Here is a 19,696-nt window from a genome sequence, read left to right as displayed (position 1 = left end):
CTACTGGTATAGATCTGTGGGTTTCTTTTAATGTCTGGTTCATTAGATGGTATAAATGTGTGTAGCATTTTTAGCTGTGGTTGAGGAAAGCAGGGAATGTTGAGGTTAAGGTTTATTATGACTGTCATGTTCAGGAATGGAGAGCTATATACTATTTCTGCTCTGAGTGTCTGCACATAACTCCAGTTGACACTGGAGTTATGCATTTGTCTGAAAGCTGTTTATCACTTTGTGAGTACTTTCTGTTTCCAGGGGTGATCAGAACAGAATAGATCTGAGTACCAATTATTTTGAACCTCCTTTAAAGTTTCTGTGCAGCTGGGTAAAGATATGATAGCACAGTGTCCTTTACTATATTTTACATAGCAACAGGTAATAGTTCTGTCCCTAAAACCACAAACAGAAAAAACATTAGGAATATTCAACAATGTCATTTATTATGTAGAGGACACTATACAGTTGCCCTCCCCTGACACTTGAAATATAAGTGCTTCATAAGGGAATAAACCCCTGAAAGCTTGGTTGCAATTTACTTCTTTACTTCCTGCACACAGTAACAATGATAATTGAATTGAAAAGCATTTTAAAATTCATAAATATATAAGTAGCCATTATCTAGTGGAAAACATATGTCTGACTATAGGACCTGATCCACTACTCAGTTACTCCAATTTTAAACTAATGTAACTCGACGGTAATCAATGAGGGGGCTGTTGTGCAACTGAAGTAGCATAAGGCAAATAACATTTTTAGTACATGTGAGGTTCTTTTTGCTTAAAAGGAAGGCTAGCATTTCATTGTGTGTTTATTTTGGGAACCTTAAACCAAATGCCCAGAAAAAGAGGCACTCAGAATAACTGGGTACTTTTAAAACCTGCTTCTATTATGACTGACAAAAAGCTGGGAATATTTAGCTACATAATTTTGTTACAGGGGGAAAAACATGCTGTGTTTTTTCCTTTTTGTGGAGTAGAAATTAGTTGTTAAAATAACCAAATGTAGCTGATCAGTAATCTAATAAGAAAGTGATTTCATCTGGAATTTGTTTTGATGGTTAAGACAAAACTTCATAGGTTGGTTAATGGAAAGTGAACAGGATGATCTTTATATCTTCATAAATGCAAACAGTTTAAGATCAGAAGGAGACCATTAGAGTCTTCAGCCTCAGCTATTTTCTCTTCAATTTAACTCAAATTATCTCTGCACTGAGCACACTTGAGTTTGGCTGAAGGGTTTTTTTTAAAAAAAAAGGCATGCCACCTCAATTTTACTAAAAATCATTGACTCCTGAAGTGTTAATCATCACACTGTGTATTACTAAAGCATGTGTGCAAAGCAGAATCATTAATTCGCAATGCTAAGTTTATATAAAACCAACAATCCTCCCCTGCTGCTCCCCCCAACTCCTATGCAAACCTAGCACCATAACCTAAGGGATGAACATAAGAGAACACAAGGCTCTGGTGTTATTTGCACCCTTCTGATAGTTAAGCTTTTTGTGGAGGGTCTGCTGTGGAATTTCAAAGACAATAAGCAAACTTGCACCAGACAAATAAAGTTGCATTCCTTTACATTTTAGATGTGAGACATAAAGCAGATACAGTGCTGTTCAATCCTTTATCAAGGTGACACAACCCCAGAAAGCTTTGATGCTGTCTATTGCAAATCTCATGAGAATTTGAGTAGGAAACAAAATCTGATGAGTTTGTTTGACTCGCCTTTCTAACTACATATATTCAGAAAAGGTTTCTGTACAATTCTCTTCCCCTCTCTTTATTGTGTGGTTTGCTTTGTTTGCTTGAATTTAAAACTGCCATTACGTGAAAGTGTTGCAAGTATAAATAATTTAGAAGATAACTCTGTGGGGATACTAATAATAAGTCCCTGCTTTTTCTAATAGCTACTCATTATGGTTCTGAGAACTGGCATTCAAGTTACACAACATCACCGTGTCACAGATATTGTGAATGTTGACAATAAAATAATTTTGACATCTTTTTAATTAAGTGTATTTTTCTTCTTTAAAATGCCCCTTTTGTTTGCAACTGATTTAAATTCTCTAAAAATACCCACAGGCTTCTTGAGTACGGAGATTGATGGACAGGCAGATACATCCATCTGGTTTTATCTATCTTAAGTGTGTGGATGTAATACTTTTCCCCAATAAGAAGCCACAACGATACAATTATCTATCAATGAACATTTACTTCTAAGGGAAATCTAATCAGTTAACAGAAGTTAAGAAAGACAAATGTACAAAGGTAATAAGTGGTTCAAACTCAAACAGTCCTACTCTGTTCACTCTCATTTAAAGAAAAGAAAAAGCTTTTAATGGGACTTCTGTTACTTTTACCCCATCATTTTATAAATTGCTTTGCCAACCCTTCACAACAAAATAGTAATTTTAAGTAGGCCGACATCAAGCTCAGGTTTTATGCACTTGGTGGTAATGATAGTGGAGATGCCCCTTCACAGTTAAGTCCAACTGTTGAGTCTTTTTCACTATTTTTATTTTTTTGTATGGTCCCCAGTAAATGACTAGGTGACATCAGCCTGAATAACTGTTGCTTAGAGAAACCAAGTTCTTTATCATGCTAACCTCATCCTGGGATCTTTTGAAAAGTCATAGGGCAGGCAAACACTGTTTAAAGAAATCATAAGCTACTGCCTATTTCATGCTCCGCACACAACAAACAGAGAGGATTAAACAACTGATGGCATGTAGAGGCCATCCTCTCACAGAGATGCATGCTGTTTCAGGACTTGGTTCTTTGGACTATATAATGGAGAAAGATATTGATTATAGATAATAAAAAACTGTTCAGAGCTACATTTTGAGTTCGTGGTTTGTTTGGGGGATTTTTTAATAAATATTGCAGACATTTGTCAGAACTACATTGACATCTGTTCCAAAGTGTAGCTGTGTTGCGATGATTCTCAGGGAAAATGATTTAGATGTTAAAGGATACATAGTCTATTCAAACAGAACAGAACTCAAGAACTGAGGGGAAAGTATCACTTTAAAATACTGTGGAAAGCTTCACACTAATGACTATTAGAGTTAAAATTACTGATGAGACAGAACAAGCCACAGCTGCAGCTACTGCAGATTGCTTGGCTAACAAACTTACAGTCAACAGAGTATTCTCTAAAGGAAGTTCATGTTTAGTATCATTTTATATATATGGGTTTATAACCTGGCAAACAAAATTGACAGTGAACCCAGAGCAACATTAATCTATCACACATTCTTAAATATGAGTTTTACTTCTTGATACTCCTCCACATTCATTCCCAATGTCCCAAATCCACTTTTTCTCACACCTCCAGTGTCCTCCCCTTTTTCTATGTCCACTTCAACAAAACCTCTCTTTTGCTTCTGCCTTCATCTCTTCCCACCTTGACAACTGTAGTCCCCTTCTCCCAGGACACTAAGTCATAGTTCTTCATCCCCCCTTAATGTATCAAATGCTGGTGCTTAACACACACATAAAAAAAAAAAAAAATCACCTCCTACTTTAGGCACTTTAGGCAAACTTCCTCCTTTTCTGAATCAATTTCAAAATTGTCTTTAAAAAAATGTTGAAACATACTTCAACATAGACGTCTCTTTCCCCCACCCCTCCCCCATTGTCCTCTTTTCTCACTTGGTCTAGTGCTGTCCTCCCCTCAATTCAACAATCTCAGTTGAAAAATACTTCCTTTCTACCATAGCTCCCATCTAAAGAGCTTTTCTGTATCTAAGGAACCTTTCTGTATCATTGGCTAGCCATATATTTTCTCCTTTGCCTGTACATACCTCTTAATTTCTCTCCATGGAAACTGGTTTGGGACAGCGTTCATGAGGAAGATTAATACTGTATGGCATGCTTAAGCAGTTATTATAGGTCTGTGCTATATTGGAAAAAAACAGAGCATGATCTTGGTAGCACTTGGAATAAATTTGGCAGAATGATTAAATCAGGCATTTTGGTCTGGATGCAAAACATGCCCAAAAGGATTTTCTCTTTTCAATTTTTATCTGGTTTTTTACTACACTTGAAAATGAAGTGTAGGCACCCATCTTAGCTGCACATTTTTGCATTAGATTTGTCCTAGCAATCAGGTACATGGAACTGTGAAATTTGTAGAATTTCACATTATGATAGTTTCATATTTGTTCTTTTATAGACCCTAGTTTCTTGAACTAAAGGAATACAGGTCCTCTAGATTTTTTTTTTTTTTTAACTAGGAACATATGCTATCAAGCATCAAAAATCAGGCAGCTAACTGGACCACTCATCTCAGCAAAACTGATCAAGGGACATACATAAAATACAGGTGGATTTTTCAACTCAGGCTTCTGTCAAAACCCATTTAGAGTGCTAAATTTTTCTTTTTCTATTGACCACTATATTTGTTTTTATTTATTTCACTGTCTTAAAGAGGTAATGCACTTCCTGAAACATCTCCGAGAACTCAGGTGAAACACCACAGGCTATTCTGTCTTAGGCTAGAATTTACTAGAATTTAAACATATGTGGCATTGCTAGGGTCTGCTAAACTTTATGTGATTTATGAAGATATAAAGCATAGCTTTGTTCATTACCATGTTGCTAAAAATTTTGTGGATGATACTATGGTCACACTGGAAAGACTGATTATAACTACTGGGGAAGAATTAAGATAAGGAAATGGAAACTTAATTCTCCTTTACCAGGCAATCTGAATGGGTTTCTGCATTTGTAGTTTGTAAGTTTCCTTCAGTTTGGACAATGAATTCAAATAAAAACATTGCTTTTGTTCCATTTATAGTTAATTTCTTATCAAATTAATTTTTAAATTCTTATGCATGAAAGTATGATGCTGAACTATTTCATTTGAAGATGCTGCCTGTGAATTTGGTGCATTTTTTTTCTTTTTTCCCTGGCTTTTTGTTTGGTTTTTTGTTTGTTTTACATAATATTTCTATTGACTTTAAATTTTGTGTGTCTTTCAATGGTTGGTCAAAGATGCTGTAAAACTTGGCTTGAGCTTCTAATGAAAGTTTTATTATAATATTGGCTTATGGACTCATTAAACCACAATAAAAGACCTGTGAAAAAAAGAAATATTTTATAAAATATTTCTTCATTCATATATATGTATCTGTTAGATATGTATCACATTTGAGTTGCATATGAGGGTCAAGCACAAACCCTGAAATCTTTAGTTTAAGTTTTGCAACCTCTGAATTTTCCAGCATCATCTAGTTGCTATCTAGTCCCCAGAAGCTTAAGAACTTTTAGTCCACGCACACTTTTTTCCACTCGTGAGCATGAGCAAATCTGCTTAGAATGGGATATAATTGAGAAATCTGGAACTGTAACTCTAGCAGTACCATAAAGTGAGATATTGCTCTGCCTGTGGTTATTTCATTATATAAAGGACCTCCAGGACAGAATAGGAACACAAATATATATACAATGACAAATGGGCAGTAACCTGTTCCACAGTGACACAACTTTCAACACAAAATCAGCCTTGCCTCAAGGGCCAAACTTCCCCAAGGGCCAAACTCAGCCAAAGTTCTTGTCATATATCAGCCATACCAAGCATTACACAAAAGAGTCAAATGGGGTAGAGGGAGCGTTATCCTCAATGGCTCAATGGCTAAAAAATTCACTTGTTAAATAAAATATATGTTTGCAGGTCTTTTCTTCATCCTGATTTAAATCAATGTCTTAACTGTTCCAGTTGAGTTGAGTTTCTCAATCAATGGGCTATTGAACATAATGCTTCATCTTTACTCTTCTTCACTACCATGCCTTTGTTGTTCCCAGTTATTTTGTGTATGTAATGACTAGTCACTAGAACAAAATTAATTAAGAACATGGGCTTGACTGTACAGCCTCTTGGTTAAGGCTCCAACTTCAGATGTGTGAAAATTAACTGCTGGTTAATTATGGCTGTAAAATTGCTTAATTCGGGTGGAACATCTTCAGAACATGAACTGAAACGACTTTGTTTACTGTAATGACTCTGTGGGTGATTCAGATACTCTTTTAGAATATGATGGACCCATGCTCATGTCTGTGTTCCAAATCAAGCAGGATAGGGAGGTAAAACTTGATCTCCTTCTTTCCAGATAAACAGTCAAATAATAATGGTGTCATCTAATAAGGAGAGGCATTTATCTCTGTTATTATAAGGGCAAAAAGGCCTGTCCTAAGATCTCTGTCTTAGGAAGGTGTCTGTCATAGGAATACTGACAGGACATGAGTGTCTAAGAGACACTCAGAGCCTAAGAATGGTTACTGCAGAAAGTAACTGACTGTTAGGAAACACCATGAATATACAGCAGTAGAAATGATGGTGGGATGGCATATTAAAAAGTAGAAATCTACATGCCTAAAGAATTTAGGCATTTTCAGTGTTAAGTGAAGGCTTTTTTTTTTTTTAACCAAAAATATGTAGTTAGGTATCTAAGTCCACCTTCTGGTGATTCCTGGAACATCTAAGCAGAGACAGAAAATTTCTTGAGAGCAGATCACCTACAATTTAGGCATTAATGTCAACACGCATTTGCTACTAATGCCTTCTAACTCAGAAATTCACTGAACAATTGGGATAAGCTTTGATGATCTTGAGCCTTTGATGATCTTGATAACAGAACTTGATAATTTTGAAAACTTGCCTTATACATTTAAGTACTTTACTTGACCATTACCAGTTTTCTGGGCTCAAATGCAGATTTATACACATATTCTTAGATGCCTTTACCCCTACACAGTGTAGGAACAATTAGTGAAATTCTGAAAATTAAGCCTCAACATCATATCAGTCAGAACAGTCAGAGCTAATATTGAAATCCATCAGCAAACAGTTATTAAAATTATGTAAGATCACACACAGTTTCCAAACTGCTCTCATAAAGAAAGAAAGGTAAATATTAGATAGGTTATATAGATTGGGTTTAATTTCATGACAAGTATCTCAATTGTATGCAAAATATGAGATAGTGGAACATAGTACAGAATTAGCCAGTTTTGACTGAAGAAATACAATTCAAGTTTCTTTCTGTGGTAGGATTTAATTTTCAAATGAGCTATTTTAAAAAAAATTAAGAAAAACATCTCCAGCTACCCATCCTTTAACAGAAGAAAGAAAAATACATTAGAAGAGCTCCCTTTAGCTGGGAAAGCCATGTTGCACTTGAGCACAGGCTTCTCCAATGCTCTTCTCTGTCCATAAGCCAGCTGAGTGCTGAAATCAGAACCCAGCCTTTCAAATGTTTTAGAAAGGGCACACCTTCAAGGTTTCAGTCCTTGCTTGTTCAGAAGACAGAAGCTTGTTCAAAAGAGCAGAAAGATAAGAAATGGTATAACATTCGCATATATGTCCATCTAGGACCCTTGCAGAGCACCAGCAAGATTTATCACTGACTTGAAAGTTGTAGGTTGCAATTATCTCTGGGGAGCCAACGAGGTAGGCTAGGGAGTGAGACTGAGCCCTGGAGAGAGGAGGGTCAGAAAATACGAGAGCCTGGAATGCAGAGTGATAGGCTGAGGAAACAGCTCCACAGAGATTTTCAGTTTTGCCATCCCAAACCATTTGGTTTACAACTAAGACACAAGCATCCATGAAACCTGCTCATATGTAACAAACTCTTTGAAATGTTTTAAGAACATTTCCCCTGGTTCATGTGGAACACAGAGAACACAAGATGGGATGAGAGATAGCAAAAGTTTCACCAGTATGACACTGTATATTTACCTCTTCATTTTAGAATTCTTAATATACTTGTTCTGCTACCAGCTCATCGCTGTGAAGCATGTGAAGCATGTATTCCATAACATGGCAGGCTGCAGTCTCATGGTGTGTATGGTGTTGACGCATCTTTAACTACTAAGACATTAGACCCTCTGGTTTGATGAAGTCTTGCCACTAGTATTGTGAAAACATTTAACATCTGCATCTACAGGAAGAAAGGTTTCCATAAGCAGAATCTCCAGTACCCAGATAGAGCAAAGAGCAAAACACAAGGCATATCAGCATGTAGGTATGACTTGCTGAGAGGTTATTAGGTGTATCTGGATAAGAGCTATAACTTGGGAAAGGGGAAGATGTATTTACACATAGTATATTATTTATGCCCATTACTTCTAATTGACTAACTAGTTCTCTTTCCTCTCACGTATACTTTAGTACCCACCAACCAAAGAAAGATGTCTACAGCTAAATATCTGCCAATTATTATGGACTTTTGCTTAATATTCTATTGTTACACTGACAGCACAGTTTTTAATATATCATTTTATACTATCCTGTACATCATCATTTTTCTGTCTCCCTTAGGGCTCTGGCTGTAATAGCTCTTATTTATTTGCACAAGCTAACATATATGCAAAAGATCTTGTCATGATGTCGCCCCCATCACCCTCACCTCTTCCCATCTTTGTTTTTGTAACCCTTTTTCATCTGTTTTTAAAGTTACAGTACAAAGAAATGTGAACACAGCATGTGTGTGGACACAAACCAGGGTCAAATACAGATTCTCTCCTCTACTGCAGCCTTTTACTGTGTCCTGTAGGTTTGGGGTTTTAGCTAATAAACTGGAAAACAGTTTAAATGGAGCACTGACTCTGGGCTGGCAGTGCTGCAGTCTGGTTAGCTGCATCAAATGCTATTTCTTACTGAGTTCTTGTTCCACCAAATGCTTTTTCTGAGGAGAATCTGTAGCAGTATAAGCTGGAGGTGCTTGCAAGCGCATCACTATGTCTGAAACAGAACAGACATCTTTAGGATCCTAGTTTTCAAACTTTCAGAAGTGTGTTTCAATAAATATATTTTGGCTGTGGTTTTTTCATTTTTTTCATTTTTTTTTAAGTGGGCTCTTTGGATCCAATTTCTTGACATTCCCTGGCTGACAGGTAGAAAAATACACTTTATTTTTTCCTTCAGATTTTAATAACAATGAAAAAGTGTACACACTTCGTGGTCAAGACAGGACAGTGGGTACAAAAAATAGTTATCTTAAGGCAAAATTTACTCTTAGGGAAAATGGAACATTCCTTCTGAACTCACGAACTGGTAGTGCATGTGCAGGTTGGTTGTAGATGGTTGCTACAATAAGGCTTCTTTCATACAGGTGTGTTTATGCCCCAGGCTTGCTGGCCACAGTCCATTCCATTTACAGAAGCTGAATTAAACAATAACTACCGCATTGCAAAAAGAAGAAGGAAAAAAAAGGTGAGCGTCAAAGGAGATGCCTGAGAGCTTTGTTAGGGCCAAGAAAAACCCTGTTGCAGTTGTCAGAGCTTGTTGATGTTGCAGAGAATGGCACTTTTTTTTTTTTTTTCTGCTGGATTTTGTGGTTCTGCCTTAGGAAAGAAAGTAAAATAGAACGGAAGAACAAAGTCCTACTCTATAAATCAGCAGCTGCTCCTTGCCAGATCAAAGGAGTGACATTTTTGCTCCTGGACTACTTGTCCACTTTAGGTGCTTGACAGACAGCTAACAGCTGGCCTGTTACATAGTATAGGAGAGTTGGGCTACATCTTCTTCAGAGTAGATGACAAGCTAATCAGAGATACCCATAGCACAGGACATGTGAGTGCACCTTGATCTCTTCAAACATACCCACTACATAATTGCTAAACACCTTTATGCATTTTTGGCAAGTTGCTACTTAGGTAGTTTCCACTGAAATGTAAAAGGGAGAATTAGTGCCTTAATCTTATTTGAACAGGGAAGTTAAACAGATGTTAAATTTGTTGACAACTCTCCTTTTCAGTCAATTTAGAATTTATTTTAAAAAATTAATATGTTAAATATTGATAAGTTTTAAAATAGATGTGAAGTACTTGAATGTGATATTATTCAAAAACTACAGTTTGCTTGGGTTTTTTTTTAAAGTTACCTAAAATGAGGTACTTCAACTCCTGATTGTGTTCTCAACACTGTTGGAGTCTAATTAGTTTTGAAAATCTTTTCCTAGGAGTTTAAGATGACAAATTAACACATCTTTAAATGCATGAGTTACTTAAGATTTTAGAGGAGATTTGTTTTCTACCTTTAACATGAGTTTCTAAACGCTAGCAAATCAAAGTGCATGCCAAATTAGCTAAAATTGTATTTAGCATCTCCACAAGACGTATGTATACAAACATGGAATTTTAACGTCAGTAGTAAAAATTTCAAAGTGATTCAGTTTCTAGTTGATTCCCATCTGCAATAAATCAAGCACAGGATGAGGTTAAATGCTACGGCTTGTGTCTACTGACTTCACATTTTATCTGTAAGATATGAATAGCTAAGGAAGTATGTCTGTTTGTCTCCTCCCTTCCTTTCAAGTATCTTTAAAAGATCATTTTTACGGTGCGTGGTAAAAAAAAAAACATATATGAGCAAGCTGACGGCACTGTCAAAAGAGAAACAGCCTCCTCCGGCATGTGTTCTGTGGTTTCAGGTGGCATGCACCAAAAGGCGCTCGTTTCCCACCAGGAGCCAAGGGGGAATACGGGATGATACTTTTCCAATTAGGTTGAGGTTTGCTGGAAGCTCGTGCGGAAAACTGTGCCCACCCGCGGCAGTGGCGTGCGCGGAGCGGCGCTCCCCAGGCACACTCCCTGGGCACACTCCCTAGGCACACTCCCCGGGCACACGCGCCAGACACACTCTCCAGGCACACTCGCCAGGCACATTCCCTGGGCACACTCGCCAGGCACACTCCCCAGACACACTCCCCAGGCACACTCCCCGGGCACACTCGCCAGACACACTCCTCAGGCACACTCCCTGGGCACACTCCCCGGGCACAGTCCCGAGGCACAGTCCCGAGGCACACTCGCCAGACACACTCCCCGGGCACACTCCCGAGGCACACTCCCGAGGCACACTCCCCAGACACACTCCCCGGGCACACTCCCCGGGCACACTCCTCAGGCACACTCCCCGGGCACACTCCCCGGGCACAGTCCCGAGGCACACTTCCCAGGCACACTCGCCAGGCACACTCCCGAGGCACACTCCCCAGGCACGGTCCCGAGGCACACTCCCCAGGCACGGTCCCGAGGCACACTCCCTGGGCGCACTCGCCAGGCACACTCCCCACCCGGCGCACCCGGCAAAGGCGGGCCGGGCCATGGCGCGGCCCGGCTCCGCGGGGGCAGCGGCACCCCCGGCCCGGCAGCGGTGCTCTGGCCCCACCTCATGGCGCCCTGCTGCACAGCGGGAGGCCTCCCCTGGGGCCACCCAGGCTGGACCTCGAGGCCAGCCTAGTTCTGCGGCCAGGAGCCATAGCTCTTCCTCGGGCAGCGCTGCTGCTGCCGACCCCATGGAACGGCTGGATGCGGCCTTGGCGCGGGGCTGTGAGGGCTGCGGGCTGTGAGGGCTGCGGGCGCAGGCCGGCGATGGTGCGGGTGCCGGGCTGGTGGGGATCCCTTTCGGGGAAGGCCCCGCGCACAAACCCCTGGCCCGAGGCGAAGGCAATGCGGCTGCCCCGGGTTGTGCTACGGTGAGGGTGCTCCCCGTGACAGCCATCCCCGTGACGGCTTTCTGGGCAGAGCCAGATCGTTCCTCCGTGCTCCCAAGGAGTAATCTGGTATCTGAGAGTTACACGTTTAACGAGGTGGATTTTCCTCTGAGGTGAATAGATGCGCGTCTTGCCAATTCTCATGATTTTATCGCAAGGCTCAAGTTGTTTCATGTTAATTCGAGGTCCCAGCTCCAGGAGACAATGGTTATGTGAGAATCTTATCAAGTAAGTTTCTAGATCTTGTGGCTGAGAAGAGCGTTTTAAAAATGTGGCGCAATGACTGAAAAACTCACAAAGTAAACACTGGGAAGAGTGCTGTTTAAATTCCTGATTTTTTTAGGACAGTCTCACAGTTACAGGACGAGAAAAATCATGATTTCCAACAACTGGCAGCTCCAAATGGCAAGACGTATTTTTAGGAAGTCGAGCATAAACATGGAAGATGCGGCAGAAGTCTTTGGGATGGTTAGCACCTCCCTCAGGCTGCCTCAGGCACCCAGCTAAGTTGTTCTCTGTCATCTTCTGGAGCCTTCACCAAACGTGGATGGTGACTTAGGTCCTTTGAATCACACCTTTGACAGATGTGGGGTGTCTGAATAAGCTTTAGAAAGTCAGCGTAAAAAGTCCTTAACCCCCTTCTCTAACAAGGCTGTCCAAAACTAGGTGAGGCTTTGCCAGGGAATAAACCGACCTGTCCCTCCCGCTTCCTCTCAAAAGCAATTGCATAACTCACTCCATTTCTTAATATTCATGACTTAGGGAAGCCTTATTTAGATGGCTCATTTCCAGGTGACTAAGTCAGCTTTTTTAATTTCCTATAAGGAATGCTGCAAATATGAGTTGGTAACCAGGTGTGGCATAGATTCAGTGAAGCATAAACAAGGGCTTTTTCAACTATTTTTGTGCATACACATACTGCCTAAACCTAATTCTGTCAATTTAGAATACATAGTGGAGGGAGAAGTTGAATAAACTAAGATAAATAGATTTTACTTACTCACATTAAAGGTTAGGTGATAGACAAACACCGCTGTAAAGGCAGGGGGTAGATATTGATAAAAGTGTTGCTGCAAATTAGTCTTTTCTAATGCATTCTTTCAGAATGCTCTGAGCAGCTCATGACTTTTAAAATTATTTTTTCTGCTTGGCAAAGAAGTAATTTTCTAGGTTACTTAGGAAAACATATTTTGTGACTCGTTCATTGGTTATTTTCCCTTCAAAATTAGGGCACTCTTGGGCAGCAAGGGATCAGTGTAGCATATGCGCCTGAGCTAAACACTGACATGTGCATAGTCCAAAGACTGAAATATCATTTAGGCAAGGATTTATTTCCCCATCCGAGGTGAAAACACTTGGATTACTTTTTAGAATGCATTCTTAGACTCTTACTCAGCAAAAACATTGAAGCAGGTGCTTAGACCCCATTTATTCTTCAAGCTCAGCTCCCATTTGTGGAGATTTAATAAGAGTTGAGCTTCTCATCTACACTTGGCAGGTTCATGAAAAATCTTGCAAGACTGTCCCACTGGGCACCTAAAAATTTTTTAAAAATAATTTTTTTATTCAGATGGCAACAAACAATTCTAACTCCAAATTAGTGTTGCAATTGTCAGTACTTGCATTTTTATTATTTCTGTGACTAAGTCTGTGACAGTGTTCATTCAGTACTTCTGTCCTCTGCAAGTCTAAGAGCAGAAGTGTCTTGGGCTAAAAGTGAGTCAAAACGTTCCTTGTCATTAATTCTTCTAAAGAACTGATTGTGAATTCATCTCACAAATTTGTTTATTTCTCTGGTTTTCACATAAAGAATTGAGAACCGATTTATGCAGTGGCTGGTTTGTTAAATAAATTCAATATTTTAGCACCTCATTTTCTGGGATGGATATTTTAAGTGGAAATCCAGATTGAAGACTGACACTGAAGTTTTGCGTTGTACTTGGTGGCTCCATGTTGTTCCTCAGTTTCTCATGGGGAGCAGTCTACGCTGCTGGGGCGAGAATGGTTCGGTTTGGCATCAGTTCATCTCAGAGAAGATATTAGGCATACAGACAAGTGGTGGGAGTTAAATATCACTCTCTGCTTGAGTTCAGATTCGGCCCTCAGTTGGGAACTGAGTTATAGTTTCCTGAGCATTCGTGTACTCCATCCTTCTGAAGCAAGACCTGTTGTGACCCTATATCCTTACAGTGAATTTTCCATTATAGCCATAAAGTAAAGCTGGAGGTTTCTGATTCTGATTGCCAATCAGTGCAGTCACTAACAGTTAATTTCAAGAACTGCTCTTAAGCAGATTCAGTTGTGGTGTGGTCACGGTGTTTCAAAATATATGTACACTATGTATAAAAAAGACAGTGGAAACAACAATAAAATTATTTTGGAGTGTGCCAGATTTGAAGAAGCAGATTAAGAGATCACTATTTGCTATTTATTGCCTTTGCACTTTGCAGAAATATGTCTCTATGATTTTATCAGAACTTTATTATAAGAATAAAATGTATTATGCAAATTTGAGTTCAACATCATTTGATATGACTTGAGATAAAATATGATAAATTATATAAATGAGATTAATTACAGGACTTCCTATAAAGTACAGAATGCATATTTATTTTGGACAAAGAAAAACAAGTCTCTGTTTGAAGAGATGTGATTAAATGCATATATTTAGATTATATTGTCATGCTAATTATCAATGGTAGGAACCAATTAGGACCAGTGCTACCAAATCACCAGACTACATTGCATATTCACTAGTGCACCTTTATCGCACTACTGGGTTTTGCTGTAAGCAGATAAAAGTGAAATGCCTTGCTTTAAAAATCCACATTCTTGTACATTTTGAGCCAGATCTTGTTCATTTGTACTTTCATGAACTGTCCCGCAAAAGTAACCAGAACTACTTGTGTGAGAAAGACAGACTCTGGCTATAGGAAATAGATGTGGCTGCTTTAGCTAGCAATTAAAGAAAAAATACAAGATGCAAAAAACCTTTTTATTCAAATGGCTATTGTGTGAATAAGCAAGGCTGGTAATCTGTCATTTGCAAAATGCTGGGAGTGGGTTTTTTATTGAGCCTGCTATGTCAATGACATGTATTTCTCAACATTACACACCTCATTTATCATTCTGGAATGAGGACCAAATACCGTATGAATGTAGAGTTTGTGAAGGTATTGCCTCACAGCCCTGGAGGCTGATGACCCCTCTTTATCTACGCAGCAGGTAAGGCACAAACAGTGGCAATGGGAGCTCTCTTTGCAGTCCCCTGCCAGTGTGCCTGACTGTTAAGCTGGGGGAACAAAGGAAAGATAGCATATGGATAGCAGATTGTAGGAGCGCTGAAAGAGGACTGAGGAAATCTATGTTGGGTGTGTGGCTCTGCCAAAGATCTCTTGTATGACTTTGGCCTTGTCACTTAATCTCCTTCTGTCTCTGTTCCCCTCCGCAAACAGGGAGAAGGCGTCTCTCCTCTCCCCCAGGCTTTGCCTGGAAATCTGTTCAGACTGAGTTCTCTTGGACAGTGTGCTTGTGAAGCATGGGGTTGGAGTAAGACTGAGCTTCATTGGGTCCTCTAACTGCTGCTATCATCCAAATAATAGGAATTACTATTAGCAACAGAGAAACAAAGAAGTCTATGTCTTTTTGATAGATTTTACTCATCTTTTCAGGCCATTCAATCTTTGGCCTCTGGGTGAAGGGTATGAGCAAGGTAAGCAATTAGTGTCAGGAGCAGAGCTGTGAATTCTTCTTATATAGGGTTCCAGATAATGCTGAAAACAGTGGCATTGGTGCTCTCTTTTTTCACCTGTCTCTTAATGCCTTTTGAAGACATTTGTGCCTAAATAACATCAGTGTTTCTGCAGCACAAACTGAAGTGCTGTGTGAAAGGCTGTATTTTGCTTTACTTTGGCCCTGGATATGGCTCTCTGAGGGATTCAAAAACAGCCCTCAAAAAACGTGAAGGCTAGGGCAGGGACTCTGTTTTCTACGTCTCTATTATGCACTGTGCATATTTATGGGGCAGTATAAGGAATAAATAATAATGCACAAACACTGCATTCTATGCCCTTGTCTACCAATTGTGCTGATGCATTACATGATGTAGCTACTGCTAGTGAACCTAGGATTCGATTTTTAGCTTCACCTGAAAGGTATGTCTGATTTGCACCTGCAATCTTGCAAATATAAATAATTTCGTGTGTCATTTTTCAGACATGCCCAATGGTGAGTATAACTGATGCTGTTTATGAACAAGATTTTTCAGAGGAACAATAGAAATGGAATTTCAGAATTACCTGGATGCCTAAACCCTGTTCTCCTATGTCTTTTCCAGTATACATCAGTGTATCTTCTCTCTAGATGAAGTTGTTTCTGGTTTAGAGGACATTGCTGACATTGCTTGCACCTGCTGTTGTGCAGATATGCAAAAGAAAACTGGAGAAATAATGAAATCAGAAATCAAACCCAGGAGCTATTTTTCACAAGTTTTAATTGGACAAATTGTATCACTTTTTTTACTTCTTTTTTTTTTTTTTTTTTTTTTTTTTTTTTAGGAAAACAAATACGGAGTACTCTCTTTTAGGGCTTGAACTCCCATTTCCAAAACAACTAGAGAATTGCTTCTAGGTAGAGTTTGCAGTGAAAGACTGGCTTTATTCACATCAGCAGGATAAAATAAGGCCTTGCTCCTCTGGGAGTGAATGGCTGGGCAAGATGGGGTTTTCAACACCCGTCCCAAAGGCTTATTCTGTGGAGGCTATCGAATATATAAGGCTGGAGCACAGTATCCCAATCTCTGTGCTCAGAGGTAAAGCAGATGTTACCTGAAACCCTTAAGGATGTAGAATTTTCTTAATGCTCTGCCTTGTTGTGGGAGCCCATTGAAAGAACACTTCAGAGGGCACCCATTTCTTACTAATGTAAACTTTCTGAGGAGTATCCAAAGATATGACCTCTGGGTGAACCTTTAACCTTCCCCTTAATTATTTGTTTGAAGACAGTGTGGAGTTCTCCTGCTGAGAGCCGAGGCCCATAATGCTTCGCAGCCCTGTGAGCAGGGGTGTATATGCAGGGAAGTGAAGAGGGACATAAATAAGGGGACCACCAGATGTAAATAATAAAAGTGGTTGGGGTTTAAATAAAAAAAAACCGAAAGAGCAATTTGGTTTTCCTGAAGACTGGCCTGATTGAAGAAAAGGGGTTAGTAAGATGGAAAGTGTGTGCGTGTGTGTGGGGGTGTTTCTGTGATTTTTTACAGGCCTAAATAAGTGTTCATTCCATTCTTTAAAACCTTGCCATCTGTATACACCATTAGAAGCTCATAGGAGAAGAGAAAACAGTCTTATCAGGCTTTCCTGTTAATCTCTATTGGCCTTAACTTTAGCTGATAAAAGGCGTGCTGGATGGAGGAGGTTCAGGTCAGGCTCCATTTGGTCAGCACAGCAACGTTACTGGAAAGTAACTCAGCAAATAAGTCCTATCGGGGACCTTTGTCTCTGAGGACGGAAACACACTTCAAAATCACAGAACTGGCAGTGATGCCTTCACAGTGCCGCAGTCAGAAGGGAATAAACAAATATATTGACTGTGTCTGAGTTTTTATTTTAATAGCTGAAGTCATGACTAATTCTGAGGCAGGATGACATTTCTGACAACTGAATGGTACTTTTCCCAAAGAATAAAGAATATCTTTTGGATGTAAACAGAGAGATGCTAAAGAGCCCTTTAGTGTTACTTGTAGCATTTATGCATCTGTCTAATGAAATTTCCACCACTGTGATTACAGAAGATGCAATCGAAGGTATGCCACCGTCCTTTATTATCTGCGAAGGAATTTAACCAGAGGGTGGGAGGGAGTGAGGGAAGCATGACAAAAGGCCTTGCAGAGTTGATGCTATATAAAGGCTAGCAATTTACTAAATGAGCAGATGAACTTAGTTTTCAGTTAGCTGACTGAAAGACTTTGCTAGGCGTTGGATCGGGCCCAATGGCAATTATTGGAGGCTGTTTTGGATGATGGGCATGTTAGTATTTCTGAAGAGGATTAAACGCTAGTATTCGACTTCATTAGCACTCCTTAAGGGTCACCAGGCGAAAGCCCGAGCTGTGAAATAGCACACAAAACCTGCACGAAGGCTCCAAAGTGTTCTCAAACACAAAGAGAAGGGACAAAAACAAGTGTGGCTCCCGAGTGATAGAAAATTGCCCTGTTTTCAAAAATACTTTGTGAATAGGCAAGTTTTGAAATTATTTTAGGGAAATTAATTTAGCTTAGCTTGTGCTGATGTGCATTGCTGTGCATTAGCTAATAAGAAATATGCAAGCACTTATTTTTGGATTACAAGCAAAATTAAATCCAGGCTCTGCAGCCAACTAACTGCCTTTACCAGTGCTCAAAAGCCTCGGCAACCACCCCAGTTTGAGATTAAAAAAAAGGTTATTTTGGGCCTAATATTAACCACATGTACCTGTGACTGGGGGTTTCTAACGAGTTGAAAGGTGCCTGAGTTGAGGGCAGGCAGGCGGTCGCCTTGCACGGGGTGTCCCCGCTTGGACACAGAGGTGGCCCCCAGCTGGCACTGACCTCCAAACGACCCTTGCCTTTACAGGCTCCAACTGCAGGAGTTGTAGAAGAGCAGAAGTCTTTCTGGGCCGGCACTTATTGCTGCTGCGCTGGTGATAAAACTTCAGACAGCCTAATTGATGGCTTTGCTGACCTAACGATACCTTGTGAAAGCACGGAGTGGCAAAGCCTGGTCCTCATTTATGGCCAGCTGCAAGGAGAGCTGGATCCCTAAGATGGAAAGGGGAAAAGAAAGTCTCCCAGCCTGTGAACTTTAACCAGGATCTGAGCCACTTAGAAGAAGTTAAAGAAACAATTGTCTTTTAACACAAGTTTTCCGTCGCATTTACTCGTTCAAAGCCTTCTGGCAAATCCAGCTTTAAGCTGGCTAGTAAGATAAGCGTGTTACCAGTTACAATTTCTGAGCACTTAGAGGAAAATCCTTTAAAGTGAAATTATACTCTTTTTAAAAAGCAACGTGAAGCAAAACACATTTCCACAGCACGCTAAAATCCTGTCACTTTTAAAGCAGAGGTGTTCTCAAAACAGAGAAGCAAGCTGATGAAAGGACTTCTATTCTTTGTATTCTGTTGCAGGTTTATTAATGCCAGAAGAAGAATAGTACAGCCTATGATTGACCAGTCAAATCGAGCAGGCAAGTTCCAAGTAGTATCTGTATTCAAGTCCCACAGGCGCAAATCCTCATCAAGTTATTCTTCAGGAGTCCCATCACCTGGTAAATAAATGCTTCAACCAGGCATTCTGGGAGATTATTTTTTTTTCTTATGTCCCCAGAATTCCGCTGTAGGAAGCAACTTCACTAATTGGTGCTAATTGGAGATTTCCCACCCTGACTCTACTGAAACTGCTTTTTATTTTCTCTCTGAATTGGTAATTGGGTACAAGTAGTAGTGCCACAAGCAGTTTGTTTGACTGTGAGCTCTTGAATTACTCATTGCTTGTCTGCATCCAATCAGCAGGACAATCTCATTTTCTTGCTACCCACAACTCCTTGGTGTATGCATTGCTTTTACTTCTGGAAGGCGAGCTGTAAAACTCATTGTATCCATTCATTTGCTTTGACTATTCACAATATGCTACTAATGTGGCATGGTACCATACTGCCAAAAAATATTAAAAGATTATTACTTTTGTTTAAGAATGCACCAGATATGCTCCCAGTGAAACATGATTTTTATAACAATACCTTTTCTGCATTTCTATTAAAGCATTTAGAATATGTAACACTTTATACAACAACTGGTACCATGTTAATCATTCCACTTTCTAATATGCATTTCCTCAGCATACGAGGGAGTTGTGGTTTCCTAACATTAGGTTATGGGATAAAACTGTTCTCCATGTGGTGATGACTGTTGTCACTAACAAGGGCTTTAACTTGATGGTGATTTCGCCTGCTGCTTCACTTTAAAGGTTTTTGAAAAGGTTATTAAACCTTTGGGAAACTCTTCCCATGTAGCATTAAATTTCTTTTTCATTAACAGGTAAAAAGGGGGAAAACACTAACTCAACTAACCATGCAAAACGTTTAGCCAAATGCAGTGTATACATAAATAGGAAAAGCCACATCCAGAATTTCCCTACTCTTTCTAGAGTAGGTGAGAGTAGTTTTATAA

The 19,696-nt window shown here is 39.8% G+C and overlaps 1 protein-coding gene across 11 annotated transcripts in view; it reads left to right on the top strand.

Annotated features, from left to right (window-relative positions):
- MEIS2 (Meis homeobox 2) overlaps positions 1 to 19,696 on the top strand; it is a 173,745-nt gene that overhangs the window by 148,500 nt on the left and 5,549 nt on the right. For all 11 annotated transcript variants that reach the window (XM_074542780.1, XM_074542779.1, XM_074542774.1 and 8 more), the window contains one exon: positions 18,656 to 18,714. In XM_074542780.1, coding sequence (XP_074398881.1) covers positions 18,656 to 18,714 — 59 coding nt within the window. The remainder of the gene's footprint in view (positions 1 to 18,655; positions 18,715 to 19,696) is intronic.

This window comes from Zonotrichia albicollis, chromosome 6 (assembly GCF_047830755.1).
Source record: "Zonotrichia albicollis isolate bZonAlb1 chromosome 6, bZonAlb1.hap1, whole genome shotgun sequence".
NCBI lineage: Eukaryota > Metazoa > Chordata > Aves > Passeriformes > Passerellidae > Zonotrichia > Zonotrichia albicollis.
The sequence above is the reverse complement of the archived record's forward strand: the minus strand, read 5'-3'. Positions and strand labels throughout refer to the sequence as shown.